The 21,121-nt window shown below is 42.7% G+C and overlaps 2 protein-coding genes across 3 annotated transcripts in view; both read right to left on the bottom strand.

The window, feature by feature from the left end:
- The window catches only part of MBTPS1 (membrane bound transcription factor peptidase, site 1), a 37,559-nt gene extending 32,590 nt beyond the window's left edge, over positions 1 to 4,969 (bottom strand). The window contains 2 exon segments of the mRNA XM_060254452.1: positions 1,877 to 2,390; positions 4,680 to 4,969. Coding sequence (XP_060110435.1) covers positions 1,877 to 2,072 — 196 coding nt within the window. The 5' untranslated portion in view covers positions 2,073 to 2,390; positions 4,680 to 4,969.
- Positions 4,970 to 5,139: 170 nt separating this feature from the next.
- Positions 5,140 to 20,128, bottom strand: HSDL1 (hydroxysteroid dehydrogenase like 1). Of its 2 annotated transcripts, none has more exons than XM_060253702.1 (6): positions 19,824 to 20,128; positions 19,049 to 19,381; positions 15,763 to 15,995; positions 11,957 to 12,402; positions 8,969 to 9,196; positions 5,140 to 7,993 (listed from the first exon to the last, which is right to left on the bottom strand). In XM_060253702.1, exons 3-6 carry the CDS (start codon positions 15,980 to 15,982, stop codon positions 7,892 to 7,894), a joined length of 996 nt encoding a protein of 331 aa, XP_060109685.1. In that variant the 5' UTR covers positions 15,983 to 15,995; positions 19,049 to 19,381; positions 19,824 to 20,128; the 3' UTR covers positions 5,140 to 7,891. The 2 variants fall into 2 exon arrangements, with proteins under 2 accessions (XP_060109685.1, XP_060109686.1); XM_060253703.1 differs by having other exon boundaries at positions 6,789 to 7,993; positions 19,880 to 20,019.
- Between the last annotated feature and the right edge of the window lie 993 nt (positions 20,129 to 21,121).

Here is a 21,121-nt window from a genome sequence, read left to right as displayed (position 1 = left end):
AAAGCAAACACACCATGCATGTTTTTTATCTCTCTGTGTCTCATTATATTTTGGAAACCATCCCACCCACTAGGAAAGCAAACTCTGCTACAGCAGCAGTCTTGGAGATAAACATAATCTGCCTGCCGCTTTTGAGTACTACCCAAACTTGTCTCCTGCCTTTGCAGAACTGGCAGCTGCACTTCCACCTTCCAGAAGGTGGGCATCCCAACCTAAAAACATAACTGCACTGTATACTTTGATTGTTCAGATCATGAGAAGGGTCAGAATCTGTTCACTCCATGGAAGGAGCCAGCTGGTGCCTCCCTTGGCAACTTGGAGGCAAAAAAGGGAGCAACAACTAAGGCAACAGGACTTATCAACAGGCCTCTTTGGTTTCTGGGAAAGTGACACACGCATTAGGATCTGAGAGACCCGGGTTCGAATCTCTACTCTGCCACAGAAGTGCAATGGATGACTTTGGGCCAGTCATTTTATCAGCCTTACCTACCTCATAGGGCTCTTCTTGGAAGGATAAAATGGAAGAGGGGAGAATGATATCATAAGGCACTTTGAGTCCCCACTGGGGAAAAATCTCTAAATAAAAATCAGCCAGAGAGACCCTGCTCTGTGATCCATCAGGCCAAACAGTTTCTGAGAGCTTGAAACAAGTCTTTTTCTTCTGCACCTCTTAATTGCAGAACTCCTTCCAGAAAAAGGCATGCATTAGCCATAAAGGTTTCCAGAAAAAGAAGAGAGGAAGGACTGTGGCTCAGTGGAAGTGTGGAGGAGTGGAAGAGCCTCTGCTTTGCATGCAGAAGGTCCCAGGTTCAATCCCTGACATCTCCAGTTAGTATGTTATTTGAAAAATCTCTGCCAGAGGCCCTGGAGAGCAGCTGCAAGTCTGAGCTGCCGCTGCCGCCTCTGATGGACTGATGCCCCTAAAGTGGGGCAGCTGCCAGGGGCCATAACCTCTAGCTGGGCCCACTTCTGCTGACTCCCTCATGCATTTCCTCTGATGCCTGCAGCCACACTCTTCCACTGCCTGCTTCTGAGTGCTTTGCCACATCTGCTCCCAGCTGAATTTGCTCTCTATGCTGCTTGAGGGCATGATGGTGCACAAAGCATCAGCATTCCTGGTGGCTATGGCACTGACACCTCCAGTTGTATCCACTATGCAGCACCAATGGGGTAAGGGCATATGGGCACTGTGGGCAGCTATTACTATTAGCGGTGGGAGAGCTTGCAAGTGAGCAGAATGATGTGCAAGCAAGGGAGACATGTTGGTGGATAGGCAAGAGGGCTCTGGTAGTTAGCACAGGGGGGGCCTGGACACTGTCTGCCCAAGGCACCCCAAAATCTGGAACTGGCCATGGACCATGGACCAATGATCTGATTTATTGTAAGGCAGCTTTATGCATGTATCTGTACAGATTATTGTGTTCCAGATAGTCTGTGGACAGCATGCAGATGATTTAACTGCAACTGCTATATGATGCATTCCAAGGAATTCTGGGAGCTCCTTAGAAATGTATCTGAAATCATTAATATTGGAATATGAGCTACCCCGAGTTCTTAGTACACATATCAATGATGAAGCCCAATGAGCCGGATTTGCAGCCTATATGAATATGTCGTGCACAGTGGAATATGCCCCAGAATCCTTTGGAACACACAGGGATTCTGTGGCAGATGCTCAGAGATCCCATGGGAGACAAGTTAGAAAGGGTTTGTTGTAATGGCTTGTAGGATGGAATCTTTACATTTTCTAGACAGCCAAATTATCCTGTACTTTTAAAAAAGAAAAAACAGAACAGAGGACACTTTCCAAACTCAACCTTGCACAAATAAATCATCATTTCATTTATTATTAGATTTTTAAAAATAACACATTTACCATGTTCCACTACTGTTGATGAAAATTCTACTTTCAGCATATGATGAGAACATTCAGGACACTGGGGGCTCTCATGAGACGAATTCCTCAGCCTGGTCCCCAAGTGGTGTCTGCCACAGAGTAAGATCGCGGTCAGGAACAACCAGATGTTCGTAAGCCTCATGGTCAACAAAGAATACGGCTTCATTCCAAACATTCCATTAATTCAATTCGCCCATTGCTTTGCCATGGATCAGTTCTTTTTTTCCTTTTCCTTTTTGGTTTCAGAAAATGGTGCCTTGCTGCTCAACTGGACAGTCTTAAGGTTTTGTCCAAGATAAGTAAAAGTCTTGCCTTCATGGTCTTTTCAGATCAAGCCTAGTAAGGCTCATTTCTTTCTACGTTTTTTCTCCATTTTTTTATTGAAGGGTCCCGTCATTCAGGAACCAACAACTGAGTCCCGTGCTCCATTATGGGTAGAAAAAAATAAGGCCAAAACAGGTAAAATCTGTCCCCAGAAAATAAGCAATTCAACCTGTGGAAACAGACATACAATAATCACTAAAATCAAACAATTTCTAACATCATATACTGATGAGCCACAAGATAAAACACACAACTCCAACCTTGCTTCTATTTACACATGTGTGGCTCTTGTAGAAGTCAATGAACTTAACTATAGTTAAATGTTGCACAGGAGGAAATGGAACTTAAACTTTAGTTGTTGCAAAAACACAGAGAGAGAGCTGAATATGTTTTGTAATAACAGTGACAACACTTGCACAGTGCATTCACGTGTTCCAAGCCGAGTTACATTACCATGCGATATACTGGTCAAAGTATCAGACTAGGATCTGGGAGACACAGGCTCAAGACCTCATTCTGCTCTGGAAGACTGCTGGGTGACCTTGGGTCACTCACAATCTAACCTAGTGTTGTGAATGAAGAATAAGAATGGAGGTAAATGACATAATCCACTTTGGGTCCTTATTGAAGACAAACATGGATTATAAATGAAGTAAAAAAAACCTATAGTCTTTTACAGAGAAATGAGAGAGACTGCAATTCTTCCCCTTTGTACCATTCAACCCTGCAATTTACAGAGGGGTTTTTCCCCTTTACAATACTTCTATGTAGTTTTTACTTATTTATTTTTTAAAAAAATATTTTTATGCTGCCTTTCCATCATCTGAGTCCACAAGGTGGAGAACGTTAAAACATGTAAACAACTGAAATACAGTTAAAATATAAAATTCAATTAAAAACACATAAACAAGCACTACAAAGAGAGCCAGTGGGGGTTACGTCAGACAAAACAAAAAGGTCTTCACCTGCTGGCAAAAGACACCGATAGAGAAGACAGACAAATCTCCCTGGGGAGAGAGGTTCAAAGTTTTGGTGCTATGACAGAGAAGGCCCTTTCTTAGGTCACCACCCATCTAGCCTCAGGTGGCTGAGGCAACCAAAGCAGGGCTTCCAAGGAGGACTGCAGAGTGTGGGAAGGATCATATGGGAAAAGGTGGTCCTTAATGTATGTTAGTTCCAGGCTGTACAGGGCTTTAAAGGTCAATACCAGCATCTAGAATTGAGCCCAAAAGCAAACAGGAAGTCAGTGTAGGTGTAACAAGACTAAAGTGATAGTGTCACTATGTCCAACTCCGCCCAGCACTCTGGCCGCAACATTCTGTATAACTGTAGCTTCCACACAGTCTTCAAGGATAGCCCCAAGTAAAGCGCATTGTAGCAATCTAATCTAGATGTTACCAAGGCATGCACCACAAAGACCAGATCTGTTCTCAGAAGCTGAAAGGCACCTCTGGCCACTGCTGCCCCCTGTTTATCCAACAGTAGGCCTGGGGCTAGGAGCACCCCTAAGCTACAAACCTGCTCCTTTAAGGGGAGTGCAAACCCCATCCAGAACAGGAGCAAACGCTGTTTCCTGGGTCAACCCTTCCCTGCACCAGTAGCACCACCGTTTGGTAGTGATTAAGTTTCAGCTTGTTAGCCTTCATCCATTGCAAAACTGCCCCCAGGCATCTGTCCACAGCGTTCCTGAGATCTGCTGCTTAGTCCTTATATCCAGAATACCTCTCCGAATGGCTTTACACACATGGTGAAAAGCACGGGAGACAAAATGGGAACTAAAGGAACCTCAAAAGTCTTTAGGGTACAACCGAGTGATCTAATTCATATTTATTCTCGTGCAACCAGCTCCACTATACACTCACAACGCCCCCCTAAAGTGGGTTCAGCTGAGAGTGACTGGCCCGAGGCCACTCCAAGCACTTTCTGGTTGAATGAGGATTTGAACCAGCCTATCAACCTAACCACTTATTGGTTGTCACCACTCCTAAGCAATGCTCCCTCTAAGCTGTGGAGTCTTGCGAGCAAAAAGGTGTACTTTGTGAACTACTAGCATTAAAGTTGTGAGCAAGCAATTTGGCTACTGCATAGATCAATTTGCTCTGGGGCCATCCTTCCTGAGCTAAAGCAAAAATGTGTGTGCCGGAGGCTAAAAAACTGTGAGCTAGCTCACACCAACTCAGCTTAGAGGGAACACTGCTCCTAAGGGAATCAGTTCCCCACGAGCTGAAAGCTAGCGTATCAGGAACACAAACCTCTCCCCCACCCCCAATCGAGATGCCAGCTTTCTACACGGAAAGAGGTCGCTCCCCGCATCCCACCAGTTTTTGACGGAAGAGCATCCAATCCCCCGATTGCCGAGCAGTCTGAGGGAAACCAGTCCAAACGTTAAGAACGAGGCCTGAAAAGCGGGGTGAGGACTGGAGCCCTTTCGCTGACCGGCTCGCACAGACCCACCCACCGGCTGTTGAAACGTCGGGTCTCCGCAGCAAGACCCCGAGACAGTCGAGCTGCTCCCGCGAGCCGACTCCGCCTTAGGCGAACGCGAGTCCTCTCCTGCGGCCCCAGACCCGCGGCCAGCAGCTGGCCCGGGCGACTGAGGAGAAGCCGCTTTCCCTGAACAACAGCGAACGGCGAGGCTGAAGCATTCTGGGACTTGCAGTCTTTTGCCTCCCCTTCGCCCCGAGGGTTTTATACCGTGGAACTACATCTCCCAGGAAGCAATTGGGAAATCCCGGCGTATTGTGGGCCAAATGGATGGAGGCCGCGTTAGCTTTTAACGCGGAGGTCGGCCGCGGAAAGTTGTGCCGTAAGGCACTGTGGGACGTGTAGTCTTCTAATTACACTTTGCTAAGTTTAAATGAGTCGTGAAGCGTGTAACCGTTATACAGACGCCGTTATAACCAAAACAGAGACTGGAATTGATGAGTCTTTATGGCAAGCTTTGCTTTATTAACAAAGTTACGCTGAACAGAGTCACGCTAGTTTAAGAAAATCCTTTTGAAGTAAATGAGACTAAGAGTATATATACACTCTGCTTTGCGTACTGCTTAGATGAGTGCTGTATGGGTCCGTGAAGTCATCACCACCTTCGGGAGAGCGTGGGACTGCCAATCTAAACAAATTTAACTCGATTTTCACTTTCATTTATTTTATTAATGCACAATCAGATACGATTCACCAATATTAGAAATGGTTACTAGTGGATCTGTTCATTTAGTTCAATTCTTTTTTCTAACTACAGGTGGTCATTTTTTAACGAACCATGAACCCCAAACATTGTTAGTTTGGTTTTAGTGGCATTTGTGTCCCCAGTAAACAGGCTTACAATTACAGCACATGAACAGAACATGAGATGTTTGCTAACACTTAAAAACCCATAATGCCTTAAAAAGATGTACTCAATTTTAAATTCATAAGAAACTAAACTTAATCCCATTTAGTTAATAGCCATCAATTTTGCATTCATACATTGTTTTGCAGCCTTTGTAGAAAGGGGCTTCAAGACTCTTTCTCCTCCCTGTGGCAGGTTTGAAGAGCAACAGAAATGAACCTTCTCAATGTTTATAGAATTTACCATGAAAGTTTTCAAGAAAAAATTCGTACATCCTTTGCCATATTTCAGTTTAACCCTGAAAACTGCTGTTAAAACAAATGAGGGGAGGGGAGATTCCAACACTAAGGGCAGTAAAAATCACAGCTGGCAGGAGACACAAGACCCCTTCCATTGAGTCTGGATCAACAATCTCTTGGTTCCTCCTGTTCTTAAGGAATACACCAGTAACCAGTCACCCTTCAGCAGAAAGGAACAAGATAGAAGGAATGCAAAGGTCGTCATTCTGCTAACCTCATTAGCAATCAGAAAATTATATGAAATATAATTAAGTAAAACACCATATGTATTGATAGCATTGTAAAAATAAATGCTATGTGCACTGGCTGGCACCTGTTAATCAACACCATTATCTGACAAATCATGTTGCCTATTTGTTTTCCGTTTGGGGATTGCCTTGTTAAAATGTTCTAAGTATGACTTTCTTTCACTTCAGGGGGACCTCCTCTAGGTTTCTAGAATTCAAAAGTGAGTGGATAGGAGAATGCATCTGCTCCAGGGCATGCTAGAGAAGATACATTGTCCTACCCACTCAGATCTAAATATATGGAAACATGAATTCACAAAACACTAAGGCACCAGGCAGTGAATGGCCATACACTGATGCAGAGATCCACTGTGAACTGTTGACAACTATGTTTGTGCATAAGCCAGGTCTAGGTTCTCCCTACTCAGCTCATATTCCCTACAGCCAGATGATACAGCCCGGCAATGGCACAAGAAGTGCCCCCACTGCGGTCATTTTGGGTCAGGAAAACACTGTACTGTAATCTCAATCAAAATTAGGCCTGGCAGCATTTGGTGCAATAAGTTCCCTGCAGTTCATCTGGCCACAAGGCATGAGTGCTAACTCAAATCACATGCTTGGGCCTCACAGAATCATTTTATTCTACTGGTAGCAGGTCAGGGTGCGAAAACATATTGCCATGGGGCGATGGGCCAATCAGAAAACACTGAGGGGCAGCAAACCAAGCATCTTCTATGATGGAGGCAGCTGTTTCTGAACTGGTTTCTCCCGTGGACACAAGGGCACTGCCTTCTGGGTTCATCTGAAGTATCCCCTGCTGAAAGTAGGTGGTGAAAAGCTAGGGATAGCAAATGGATACCAGGAAACACATCAACAGGTACCATGTTAGGGATCAATGGACCCAGCAATAATGTTTCAGCAGTGAAATGATTCATCCAATGATCCCTGCTAAGAGAATCTGGTTCAGGCAAGTATGTCAGTTTTTCATCTGTGAAATATCAGAAGGTATGACTATTACTGTGTATATAAGAATCACAAACACTATTTTTTTTGCATACTCAATGAGAGACTTCAATATTTTCACACTTCAACAGGCTGTGTGTACAAACCACAAATCTACAGACACGTCAAAGATGACTAATGGACTATTTCTAGACAGGAGTCCTAACTTGATATGGAAAAAGAAATTATTTTCATCTGAGGTCTCACAGCTCTGTCATCCTGACATTACAAAATTCACAGCTAAGTCACACAGACAGACTGCTCAAGCAATTCACTAAAAAGGAAATCTCACCATATAAACTAAAAAATACATTCCTTCCCACTTTCAAAAAAATGGCTTCAGGTGCTTTTGTAACACTGCATCCACTGTCCCAGTTTAAGCATGAGAATCTCTGCAGAGAAATGGGGGATAGTAATGAAGAAATCTAGTACACCACATTCAAATGGTTGGACAGAATTTTGGTGCTGAACAGTCTCCTTCCAGCACAACTTTCCATGGCCTGCAACTCTCATAGACACAGACCCTGAAGCAGCATTTACAGCTTCCTTCATCCAGCTTCCAAAGTGTTCCTTCACTTCTGACCCCCACTGGCGCAAGAACCAGTTTGTATCTAAAGGAAACGAGGGCCTTTGCATTGTAGAATGAAAACTGGCTACCTGATCTAAACAAGGTTTCTTCTTCTTTTGCCTGTTCAATTTCAGTGGGTCCTAAAAACAAGAATAAAAGCAGGACTGGCAGTCTTTGGAAGCCTGCATGACAGATATCATTTGAGCAGGCTTCTAGACAGTGGCTTTTCTCCAGGCTGCACACTTAATGTGATCCTTTCGAAATGGCTTCTAGGCGCAAGTTGTTGTTAATTCGGTATGCTCCCCAGGTCCACAACCATTCTGGTATGTATTGTCCCAAGAGAAACTGCAACACAAGAAATGAAAGGCAACTAAGAATTAAGAGCTCACTTCAAACAGTGAATCACCCACTCCTTCCTTCAACCACCACCCCCAACATCAGATGTGGGACAACTTAATTATTTCTGCACTGGACTAACTGTAAAACTGGGCAGGGGGTGGGGGAGGCAACAGGCCAGTTTTAGGTAAGGAGCTGATACAGAGGATCATTTTCTGATATAGTTCTTAAACATTCTCCAGTTTTGATATATTTCCTACCTTTTCCCCTGGAACTAAACCCAAAGAAAGGGTAACCATATAAACTAAGCTTGTTATTCCTGTTTGGTCCTTGCATCTGTTAAACGTATTCATTACGTTGCCTGCTAATTAACTGTTCACCCTCTACCCATATGTATGGACTAGTAGCTTCCATTTCATTGTATCTCAAGGAGTGTGTGTGCACACAGAAGCCTATATCCCTATATCTTGAATAAAAGTCTGTTGGTCTATACTCTCATTGCATATGTGATTGTGATACAGGTAGTGTGGACACCTGTATTACATGACCTTTGAATGAAATGACTTTTCTGAGCCTGGAAATCTTTTAATTCTTCCTTTGTTCCAAGATATAGATTACATGGAGACATTACACCGCTTTTATTAGAAGATAACCGCTGACCTATCTTGCTTTTAGCTGTGAAATTTTATCCGTGATACTTTTTTTTCCGGCTTTTTCTATATATCAATAATCTACTTAAAACTAATAAGTTAAGAAGCAGTATGAGGTAGATAGACTACTTCTGCAGAGAAGACTAACTGTAGAAATGGGCAGAGTGTGGGGAAGACAAATTATGAGACTAAGCTGAATGGGCTGTTTACTAACACTTAAAAGTGGTCAAGACCCTGACTTGCTTGTGTTTCATAATCCATCTGGGTTCTGTGATATTCTTGGAAACGTCAAGGGAGGGAACACAATTCAAAACTAATGAATTAATGATATCACCAGGATTGTATGTAGCCAGTAGCCGGTGGTCCTTTTGGAGATCCCAAGAGTGGTCACAGCATGATGTGCATACTCTTCAGCAGAAGGCACGAAGAAACTTTTTTTGGTGAGCTGGTTGCCGAATTTTGTCATGTTGGTGGAAATGAAGAATGGAATCAAGCTCTGGACAAAGATGCCTTGAGGAGCATATTCATAATGAAGTGCTCTGCTGAAATGGTCCAGGTAGGCCTACCAAGGATAAGAACAGGCATTTAGGATTCTCTGGTTTTCACAGGATGGAAGATAGGGCAGGGTCAGCAGGTGTATCCTCTCACATAGCTGCAGTCTTTCCCATCATCCAGAGTCAAAGTTTTGGCTTGACAGTTTCCATTGGAAGACTTTTTTAAAAAAAAAAAATTAACCTATTTAAACAGTAATTGAAGGTTCTCCCTCAAAGTGATAATGCTCCAGCTTCTCCCAGTTGACCCCCACCACCTCTAAACAGCCATCATGCCCCCTCATACAAGGTAGATTTTCCATGGTAGCTCACTCTGAAGGAAAAAAAAACCTTAACATACTATGATTCTGAGCATGGAAAGGTGCTAGAGGGGTTAAGTAAATTTTGAATTTAGAAAAACCTATTCTTAGAGGCTGAGTCAACCTTGAGCTGGCTACCTGAATCCAGCTTCCACCGGGATCGAACTCAGGTCGTGAGCAGAGAGCTCGGATTGCAGTACTGCAGCTTACCACTCTGTGCCACGACTGCTTCCTCGCTGTGGGGAAAGTGTAGATGACTGGGGAAGGCAATGGCAAACCACCCCGTAGAAAGTCTGCTGTGAAAATGTCATGATGCGACGCCATCCCAGAATCGGAAATGACTAGTGCTTGCACAGGGGTCTACCTTTACCTGTTCTTAGAGGCTGTATATAGTTCTGATGGCCTGACAGCACTTTCAGCACCACATGTGAAGCACCAGTTCTGGCATCCAAAACTACTGTCTCTCAGCCAAGAAATGCAGTTTGTAAGATGCTCAAGCTGGGGAACAAAGCAACACTGGACAAAGACATCATGCCTTCAGTGGAGAGGTAGGTACCTACACCCTAGTGCTGCTTCTGTGCATTAGCTGACCTTTTCTCCCACAGGCTGCTGAACTCCACAGGCAGAAGGTGAGGGAGGTGTAAGAGATCCAAACCTGGAAGTTCTTATTCACATGAACAGTCAGCTCTGTCTCATTAATAAGTCCAGTTCAAGCCACAAAAAAAATCCCAATTCCCTCACTTATTTCCCATACAGCCAGGTGGGGGGAGGGGTACAAAGTATCAGAGCCAGAGTGGTATAGCTGTAACAGCATCTAACCAGTGTTTCTGCTAAACTGCACGGACATGAGCTCACACACACATTTTTAGCCCTTAGGACACAGGTTTTTGGCTCAGCACAGGGTGACAAAATCACCTGCTGGCTCTTCCCTCCCACTGGCTCTTCTTCCAATGGCTTCCCTACTACTCCCACCCCCACCTCATCTGGTCCCACTGCAGAAAAGTGTCCTATATTGCAAATAGTTCTGATCAATAATCAAGACAGGAGAGGCAAAAACAACATGAAAAAAGTGTGGAGGCCCAAGGGCTGACAGCAAAACAGAGCTTGCGAGAGTGCCATCCTCCTATCAAAACAATTCCATTCCCAGATAGCTGACTAATCGCCTGGGCAGCATCACAGAGAGTCGGTGGGCACACTGGGGGGCTGGCCTTGTCCCACACGTGGACTAAGCTGCTGGGAGACAGGAAAGGTGCAAGTAAGTGTGCAGCCAGCCACACCATCATTCACCTGGGCTGGCAAGCAAAGTGGACATATGTGGGATCAGGCAGCCTCCAGGTGGGTGGCAGCATGAGTGTGCACAAAGTAGGTAAGGGTAACACCAGCGCTTCACTGCAGGCCTCTTGGTGGGTGCACACAAAGCAAGAAGGGGGAAAAGATCAATTGTGGCTAAAATTGGCAACCCTTGTCCTCACCTATAATATGTCAAACTTTGAAAAGTGGGCAGCAGACAACTTCCATTGAAAGACAAACAGGCAGCCAGGGACACCCTGAAAGACTAACACAAGGGAATGCTTAAAATCAAGGTTGCCAACTGCAGCTTACAAAGTTCCTGGCAGTGGGAAGAATTTGGGGACAGGAAGGAGCTAGTGGAGATGTGGTGCCATTGATGCTTCCCTTCCATGCTGCCATTTCCCCCAAGGGAAGCGATCTCTATCGCCTGCTGATCAGTTGTAATTTTTTTTGAGAACTCCAGGCTCGACCAATTGGCAATGCTAGCTAGAATACATTATGCTGGTTGTTAAGGTGCAAATTAAGGTGCTACTGTGTGCTATAAAAATGTTATGGTAATAGTTATACAGAGGTTATGGTAATAATCATCTGAAAAACTAATTTACGCAATAGTCAAAATCCGGCTGGCTCACAACTTCAATGCTAAAGCTCTTTTGGCTCATTAAGTAGAATTTTTGCTTACAACACTCCACAGCTTAGAAGGAACACTGCATCTAAATTATATCTGGAAGTCCCAGGTTCAAATCCCCACTTCTGTCATGGAAGCCTGCTGTCTGATCTTGGACCAGCCACATGGGGTCAGCCTCACCTACCTCCCAGGGTTATTGTTGAGGAGTTTATGTAAGCAGGCGGGGTATAAATTAGTATATCACTATCCTCTGAAAGCCTTTCCACTGTACTAGCTCAATGCAGAATTTTCCCTTAGAAACAAGAAAATCTCCATGGAAATGGCTGCTTGCCTTTTAGGGGGGAAAAAATCAACCAGTTTCGCACTGGACCTTTAATCCTGGTTTAGCCTGTCCCCAAGTTCATATTCTACACTAGAATCATAAAATCATAGAGTCAATAGAGTTGGTTTCTCTGATTCTAGCATAGAATGTCAGTTTGGAGACTGGGTTAAACCAGGATTAAAGGTCTAGTGCGAAATTGGTCTCTCTCTACACTTATAGTTAAGAGATTCACCTTGGAGGCGGAATATGCCGTCATCAGAGGGGTCGGCTGGCAGCAAGACATCGAGGAAATGTTCACGATCGCCCCCTTCTTCCTCTGCACCATCCCTGGCAAGACCAGATGTATCATCATATTGGCTGCCCCGATGTTGATGTTGATGAGCTCCCAAATTTTATCCCAGGACAGATTGGTGAAATAGTCTGGGTGAGTGTAGAACACACCGACGTTGTTCACCAAGATGCCGATCTCTTTGTCCTCCAAGACTTTCTTGAGGGCAGGGTAGATCTCGCTGCCTTTGTTGAAGTCCACCACAATGATAGCAGTCTCCACCTCATAGGTGTTGGCTATCTCATGGGCAAGGGCCTCTAGCTTCTCCTGGTTCCGGCTAATTAAGATAACATTAACATTGCGGCTCGCCAGTTCTTTAGCGTAGTACTTGCCGATGCCTGAGGTGCCACCTGCAACACAGCAGAACAATGAAACCCTGGCCCTCCAGGCCTACATTTATTTTTGTTATAAGCCACTCCAATTGTTTTCAGCATAATCACCTTTTAAGTAAATGCTTAGAAAGGCAGATTCAGGCTCCATTCAGACATGGTTTGAAAATGTTGTTACAGTTATTATGGTTATTGTGACTGTCTTAATACAGGCAACTACACTATGATGAGGGAGCCCGTCAAAACAGGATCTAAAGCTGATTTATAAACTACAGTTAGTCTTAAGTATAGTTTTGTGTGCTGTAAGAACTCAGACAGCCTAGCTTGATCCATGGCCGTGCCCTCCCATGCTGGGTCTGCCAGCTAAATCCCAATTTCACAAGCTAACCATACTTAAAATGATCTGGAGGCATGCACAATGGCTGAGTTAAACCCTCAGTGCCTTAGCTCTATGCATTTTAATTTGGATATTATCAGCCTGTACAAAATGAAACTCTCTTGACAAGCCAGCCATGTGAGTTACTAATTTAGGAATACAAAGCTTGCACTGGATCACAAAACTATAATAAGCCACACAGAGGGCAGGGCTATCCATTTATCTCTTCATCAGACCTATTTTCCCTCATGTCACAAGCCAGTCATGAGACTGAACCAAAAGAGCAGCCTCCAGAGGTGCTGGATGAAAGTGCAGGAACAGGATCCAGGGAATGGAACAGCTAAGGAACTGGCCCATGAGTTCACAGGCAGAAACGCAGACTACCAATAGCAGAGGAAATGGAAACATGCAAGGATAGACTGCGACTTGACCAAGTTTCCACTGATAGCTGCTTGAAAAATAAGTATTGTTGGTTCACATCACAGCCCCTTTTAAAAACAGCAGTACATTCTGTGTGTCGTGTACACCTAGAAAAATGTATAGCACCAGATGGGACAGGCCAGAGATACATCCCTGTATCTCCCGCAACAAGAGGCCAGTTAGATCAAATCTATGCAAAAAATTTTAGCTTATCATGATGTCTCCGTTCTGCTTCCCTGCCTATAGCAATGACACCGTGAACCACCCTGCCAACAGCACACAAGACTATCCTATTCCTTTTTGTCTCCAGCCTGTCTCATCCAGCCCTGTCTCTCCTTCAGTTCCAGTATCCAGCCCTCTCCCTTTGGCCTACCTTTTTAGGGCCAGCAACAAGCTTAATGCCTGTACTTCCCCCCTTCCCTCCATCTCAATGAGGCTAAGAGCAGCTCCCTGGGACAGGAGATGATTTAGAGGGAAAAAATAGCATGGGGGGAAGGTTTAAAAAAACACCACCTCCTAGCACAACCATCCTGATGAAATCCAGACCTACCTACAGCTGTTGTTGTTTTAAAACAATAAAACCCAGCATTGAAAGGTCCAAATTGCCTGCAGAAAGCACTGCTTGGCCCTTGGCGGACTACGTACAGCGGTCCTCACTCCTTCAACCTGAGAAGATCCGCCTTACCTCCTGACAAAACCAGAATTCCTGCATCTTCCTGTTTCAACAACTACTGTTTCTAAGTAAAGCTTCTGTGGTGGAATTTTCGTGAGGAGGCTTAAAAATTCATGTGTACATCCATTTTTGTTCACATTTGTTCACTGTTAGAAATTTTGATTCTCCCCCATGATCCTCTACAGCACAGCTACACTGTCGCTATGCAAGTGACCCATGTCCTAGGAAATAGTTTATATATTCACTATCAATGGTACTAGCTTCAAAGCCTAAACATTAGATTAGGAAGTTGCGACATACTATATGTCTAAGAGCTTCTTGACCCACCGGTACAGATAAGATACTTGAAGAAATGCCAGAACAGTCTGACCCTCATAGAATTATTTTGACTAAGCCAAAGTTCATGCCCTACTGTATGATAGGGATTGGGTTTTATCAGATACGTCAGATGTTCATCACAGACCTGGCTGACAATTTCATTAGCTCCTATGGATAGGAAAAGGTATTTAATATGTGATTGTATTCTTGCACCTTGTTGTTCTGGACAAACACCTTATAGGTCTTTGGGCAGAGCAATCAGGATGCATTCTTTAAAAAACAATAATGCACTTTAATTGGGCATTTGTTTAATGTAACAAATTCTGCATGCTGCATACTAGAATGTTATATGATTAACAATTACTGAAATGTGATTTTAATTTTAATAAATGGTTTTAGCTTTGGAACAAGTTTCTCTCTCTCAATTTATGGGGTTCTTGCCAGTCATTCCCCACACCCTTACCGAACCCGGTGGGAATGGGAGTCTTAGAAAAGTCTCTATTCTCCAAAAATTCCCTAATAGCTTCCATTCAACCACTTTCCACTTGGCCCATGCTTTCCTCAGTGCCTTATACACAAGAACAAAAAAGAAAAGAAAAGAGAAAACCTCTGTAACGTTAGAGAAAAGGGAAATATCTCAAGACTTTACATGCTGGAATTTGTGATTACAATATAATTTTTTTTTATCCAGGAATTTCTATAGGATTTGACTATAATAGTTGAAGATTTATTTTGAAACAGATTCTCCAGGCACCAGTCTGTCCCGACTCCCATTTAATCATCCTTAGCTAATTGGAAGCAATGTTGACTTATATTTGGACTAATCTTGGCTGACTCCTACTTGAATGTAATGCAATTATTATTGCAGTGCTTGATATAATTGACTTCCTTTTGATTGACTATTCTAATGACACTACTTCTGTGTTGTGATGAAATGATATTTTATCTCTGTGGGTTGATTGCTGCAGACAGTATATCATTTGTCTGTATTACTATTTTTGCTGTTCAGTGCTTGCAACTTACATATGTTGGTTTGACTTCTTTGTATGTTCATCAACGTTGTTGAATTTATGTCCCACTCCTCAAACCTTTTCATGGTTATCTTTTTAGAATATAAAGTCCATCTTTAATTGAGTTGGATGCATGATTATTTCACATACCTGACAACTTCTGGTGTGTTTGACACATCTCCCTTTTCTCTATTCCTCAGTTCCTTGCCAATTTGCAACACTTCCCTCAAATCACTGGCTATGACCTCAGCTTCTGGACTACTCATTTCTTCTCCCTATTACTGCTTGTTCTGAATCTGCACTCAGCTTTTATAGTCTTTGTACCAAAGATTTTATGCTGCCAAGTTGTCTCCCCGCTAAAATAAAAGATTGTTTCCTTCAGAAAAATGCCAGTGTTTTCCAACATTTTAAGGCAGGACCTTCTCAGCAACTGGAATGTTTGGGAACATTCTATGCCATCAGACCAGTTCAGCCAATGACTGAGGTGAGTCAAGACCTACAGCTAATTATTATTTTGAAAAGCTGTTGCTGCATTTCAGGAAAATGAAATATGAATAAATCCCATCATTTTCTATAGGTCTTACCTGTGACAACAGCCCATTTTCCATACAGGTTGACTAGGTCAGCCTTCCTAACCAATCTAGGAATGAAATGCAACCGGATCAGCGTGTAAGTATCATTTACAAAGGTGAAACACATCTTGGCTGTATAAAGGGCTCCAATCAAAGCCAATGTCTCCACATAACAACTGCAGGACTGTCCAATCTCTCGGAGTAGAAGGGAGAAGCTATCCACAGCAGCCATGGCAATCAGATGTCTGTGGGGAAAAAAACCACAAGATGCATTGGTGGGAATGAAGAGAATACACTATAAGGGGTCTGCTGATACTGTCCTTCACGGTCACCATCTACAGAGACAGGAGCATAAGGAGGTTGCTGTCCCTACTGGAAGATGGAAAAGAGGCATTTCATTTTTAAAAGTCTGTTCATGAATTATGCAAGCGATTTCTCTTGTGACAGGGAGGCTAAAACATGATGGCATGATCACATTGTTAAATTTCTTAAGACTTCACGTGTGACAAACAACATGGCTGATGCAAATCTGTTGACTGCAGCAAAAGTTTCACAGCTCAACAATGGAATCTGCAGTACCAGCTCTCACGGAAGTCTTAGCAGAAATTGATAAGATCCACTGCAGAAATGGAAACCAGTGCACCAGTGCATAAGAGCCTAAAAGTAGCCATACTGGATCAGGTCAAGAGCTCTTCTACTTCCACATCCAACAGAAGCCACAGAGAAGCCCATAAGCAGGAAACAGCTCTCCAACTGTTCACCAGCCTCTGAGCCCATCATAGCTAACAGCAAACAATAGATCTATCCTCCATAAATCTGTCCAACTCTCTTTTCAATCAGTCTAAGCCAGTGGCCATCATCATACCTTATGGCAGAGAGTTTCACAAATCAGCTACTAGTTGGATGAAACAGTTACCTCCATTGGTCTGTCTTGAATCTACTGACAGTTTTGCAAGGTTCATGTATTTAGCCTGGCTATAGCCATAGGCATTTCTAACAGGGAAGGAAGATGGGGAACATCTTTTTGCCAGCTGAATGATATCTGAGCCCAGCTTTTGTACCTCTGTTACCCCATAATAACACCACGTAGCATAATAATACGCCAGTTCTATTTTCTTTGATAAAAGACCAGGAGCCAATTTTGGTACAGATTCATGAATTGTTAATATCAGAAATTAGAGTAAAGCTGAAGAAAAATGCCAACAGTCATAACACCAAAATACAATCCAAGCAACATTGCTGAACAGTTAAAAAACCCTGCAAACAACAGTTTTGCATTACTAAATTCAAGTGCGCGTGAACCATAAGAACTATGGGTTGAAACTGGAGATATCATCAAGGAAGAATGAACAAAGACTATTCCTGTAGCCAAAAGAAAATAAAAGCCTTGATGGGGGACTGATGAAACTCTTAAAATTGCTAAAGAGCCAGAAGCAAAAGTAAAAGGTGACAGAAAGAATCAAAAGCTTAAATGCAGCATTCCAGCGATCCCATATAGACAACAAACTATCATAATGACCAATGTAAAGAAATAGAAGAGAGAACAATGGAAAAGGAAGAACAAGATATCTGTTCCACAAGATCCAAGAAATCAAAGGGAAATTTAAATCATGGTTAGGCATGCTGTAAGATCAATTACAGCTTTAGAAAGCGAAGTGAAAGTTGCACTGAGAGCTGCACTGGGAGAAAAAAGTCACCAGGAGTAGACAGGATATCAATAGAGCTGTTCTAAGCTATAGAAACTGAGTCCATCAAAATCTTAACCAGACTGTGCTGACAAATATAGAAAACAAAACTATGGCTCCTAGACTGGAAAAGTTCAATTTACATCCCAATTAAAAACAAAAAAGGAAGATGGCAAAGACTGCAGCAACTATCAGATGATCAAATTAATTTCTCACACAAGTAAAGTGATGCTCAAAATCTTACAACAAGGACTGTTACCCTATATGGAATGAAAAATGCCCTGGTGCTCAAGATGGACTAAAAAATAGAGGCACTAGAGATTATATTACGTTTGTTACTGGAGCATAAGAGAGAATTTCAGAAGAAAATCATCTTGTGTTTCATAGATTACATAGATTACAGCAAAGCTTTTTGACTGCATGGATCATGAAAAGTTATGGTTGGCTTTAAAGGGAATTGGTGTGCCACAACATTTGATCTGATGAGCAATCTGTACTCCAGAGAAGAGGCTACTGATAGAAGAAAATATGGAGAAACAGAATGACTTCCAATCACATAAGGATGATTGTTATCTCATACAGAAAACATCATAAAGAAAGATGGATTAGATTTAGATGAAGGTGGAGTGAAAATTGGTGGAAGGAATATTAACTATTTGATATATGCAGATGACATCACATTACTGGCAGAAAACTGTGAAGAAACTACTACTGATGTAGATCAAAGCAGAAAGTGCTAAAGCAAGATTACAGGTGATCATCAAAACAAAAGTAATGACTACTGGGGAATGACATAATTTTAATGCTGATAATGAAGAAACAAAAATTGTTCAAGTTTTTCTTTTATTCCTTGACTCCATCATCAACCAAAAGGGAGACTGCAACCAAGAAGGCAGAAAGGGATTTAAACTTGAGAGGGCAGCCATGAAGAAACTAGAAAATATCCTTAAGTGTAAGGCTGTACTGCTGACAACTAAGATCAAGTTAATTCATACCACATTATTCTCCATTACTATGTTTGGGTATAAAAATTAGACAATGAAGAAAGTTGACAGAAAAAAAGTAGATTTCTTTGGAATGTAAGTGTTAGAGAAAATAACAAATAAGTGGGTCATACCAAATCAAGCCTGAATTCTCCCTAGAAGCTAAAAACTAAGGGTATTGTATTTTGGTCACATTATAAGACAACAAAAATCTCTGGAAAAGACAATAATGTTAGGAAATGTTGAATGCAGCAGGAAAAGAGGATGACCCAACATAAAATGGATTGACTCAATAAAAAAGCCACAGCCCTCAGTGCACAAGACCTGAGAATGGCTGCTAACAATAGGGTGTTCTGGAGGCCATTAATTCATGTCAGAATAATTTGAGGGCACTTCAGACACACATAAGTTTTAGTAAGTGCAATAAGGCTCGACTCTCAGGCATTTGAGCCTTGGATAACAAAATTAATACAAGCCATAAGGAGATTTGACAAATTGAAATAATTAGTAAACCACATAAATAAACCTTAGGAGGTAAAGCTACCGGATCAAAAGAGAAGCCATTATCCAAAGCACGCCATTGTCAATTTCTCCTTTATGTGTCCCCACTTTAAAAAAAGATATACTGACCAATGCTTTCTTTCCAAAGCAGGCACAAACGTTCCTGTTCTTCCTTTATTCAGACAGCCTTTGACATCGGAAAATAAATAACGAACACCTTGTAATGGTTTTTTCATAGTCTGATGCTGTTACTGGTTAAACCCAGGAAGGAAATCTCTTTCTCCGCCCATCTCCGTAGTCCATAGCCTCCAGCTCCGAGAAAAAAAAATCTTGGGAATGGATTTTTATTTTTCAGACGGGATGTAGTCGCACAAACTGATCCGCCAAGACACACAGATCCAAAATCCAGGTTTTCGGTTGCTGGCTTTAGACGGTCAGCAGAGACTCCAGGCCCTGAATCCGCTATTTTTTTGAAAAAAATGGAAATAAAATATTATTGGTCCCTGTATGCTAGCATACTGTTGGAACACGAGCAAAAGCCAGTCTTTTACCTCAAATAACTGTCGGCAACAGAATCTATGTGTTTTTAATATTAATATTAACGCACATCTCCTTAAAGGATTTGTAAGACACCAAACTGCACTCACAATTTCAATGCAGTTAGAGCAGCTCTTCGGGGATCCAAACGAAAGCCTAAAGAATCCCCATATGCAGGCCCTGCAAGTGATTGCAGACCCATAGTCACTTAGACAACATACTATTTTAAAATCAAATGCAACAGAAACAAGACGGATAAGTGAGCGAAATACTTTTAAGTGCAATATCTAATTAGCACCACGCTCTCCTCCAAACGGAAAGCGACTTGCATCGAAGGAGACCCTTCAATAAAGCCCACGTTTGTTACCTCCTCCAGTCTCTATCTGTCGACGTCTCTACAGTGAAAAGTCTCTGAGATTTCACCTTGGAAACGAAGAGCGTGAACTCCTGGTTTTCACATCGGAAGTGCTAAAAAAAGACTCGGGACTGTATCTCTTTGGGCAATCACAGGCCCTACTGCCGGCTTCGGGTGACTTCAAGCACTTCCTTTAGCCTTCCAAAGTGGCTTTTGCGCATGCGCTGAGACGTCGAAAAGTCACACACACACCCCCAGCCATTGGCGGATGAGGCTTCGGCGCCGAGAGGGTGGTTGAGTGCAGTCGAGAAAGTCCCGGTGAAGGGGCGGGGCTAAACTACGCCCTGCCTCGTTCCGTCGTCATAGCAACCGGGGACGCCGTTGGAAGGAGCCGTTGAAGGGAGCCGGTTTTGTAGGGGGGTGAGGCTGGGGAAGTGGGGAGAGCAGCTCTGAGGGAGACAGAGCGAGAGAGAAAAAAGGCAAGCAGACACAGGGAGTAGGTATGGCGGCGACATCCTTAGGGGAGGCGCGCAAAAAAAAAAGAGTGGTGGGTTTCCTCCACTTCAGTTATGCCGCATCTGGCATTATTGAGGGGAGGCAATGAACTCTGCACATGCCCAGAGGCGCTCTGTCGGCGCTGCCAGAGGGGCCGCAACAATGAAATCGAAACAAGGAAAAGTCGTGGGGCATAATTTTTAATGTAATCTTAATATCTACTAAATCTACAGCTGTGTAAAAGTGCATAATATTGCAGCCCTTATAGTGACAGAAACTTTTATGAATTAGAGATTGATTATTCAGATGAAAGCTTATCAATTTACTTAATGTTTAAAAAAACAGTGGAACCTCAGCATCTTAATAGATGCATTTATTTGCATAGCTGTTACTTTTTAAACAACCAGTAGTGTAGCAGCACCCCGGAGAATATAGGGGATTAGTTTCCAGTAAAGCTTTCACAAGACCAAAATGTTTTCAATTATATTGCATGGTAAAATAAAAAAGCACTAGGAAGCGACCCAAAGAATATGACTACCGGTAAGCATGCTTAGTGCTTGACTGGTCTTTTTAAATGTTAATGTATAAATTAAACTGAGGTGCACCTTGGGTCTTCAGAACCATTTCATGGTCCCGTTTCATTGCCATAATGATAAGCACAAGACCAGAAAGTTCACCATTAGGAGTTCACCATTAGGATTGTGTAGCATCTTAAAAACAGAATTGTTGTGGAATAAATTTTTGCTAGTCAGAATCAATTTCAGATGGCTTGAACTGGAATATGGTTCATGAAATCTTATGCTCAAATATCTTAG

This window comes from Heteronotia binoei, chromosome 14 (genome assembly GCF_032191835.1).
Source record: "Heteronotia binoei isolate CCM8104 ecotype False Entrance Well chromosome 14, APGP_CSIRO_Hbin_v1, whole genome shotgun sequence".
NCBI classification, from domain to species: domain Eukaryota; kingdom Metazoa; phylum Chordata; class Lepidosauria; order Squamata; family Gekkonidae; genus Heteronotia; species Heteronotia binoei.
This window is presented reverse-complemented; position numbering and strand designations above follow the sequence as displayed.

Coding starts and splice junctions, on each gene's coding strand:
- HSDL1 (XM_060253702.1), bottom strand. CDS start 15,982: ATGGCTGCTGTGGATAGCTTCTCCCTTCTACTCCGAGAGATTGGACAG. Junction 9,197..11,956: donor CGGCATATTCCGCCTCCAAG/GTGAATCTCTTA, acceptor TATCCTTGGTAG/GCCTACCTGGACCATTTCAG. Junction 7,994..8,968: donor ACTGGCTACATACAATCCTG/GTGATATCATTA, acceptor CTTGTGTTGCAG/TTTCTCTTGGGACAATACAT.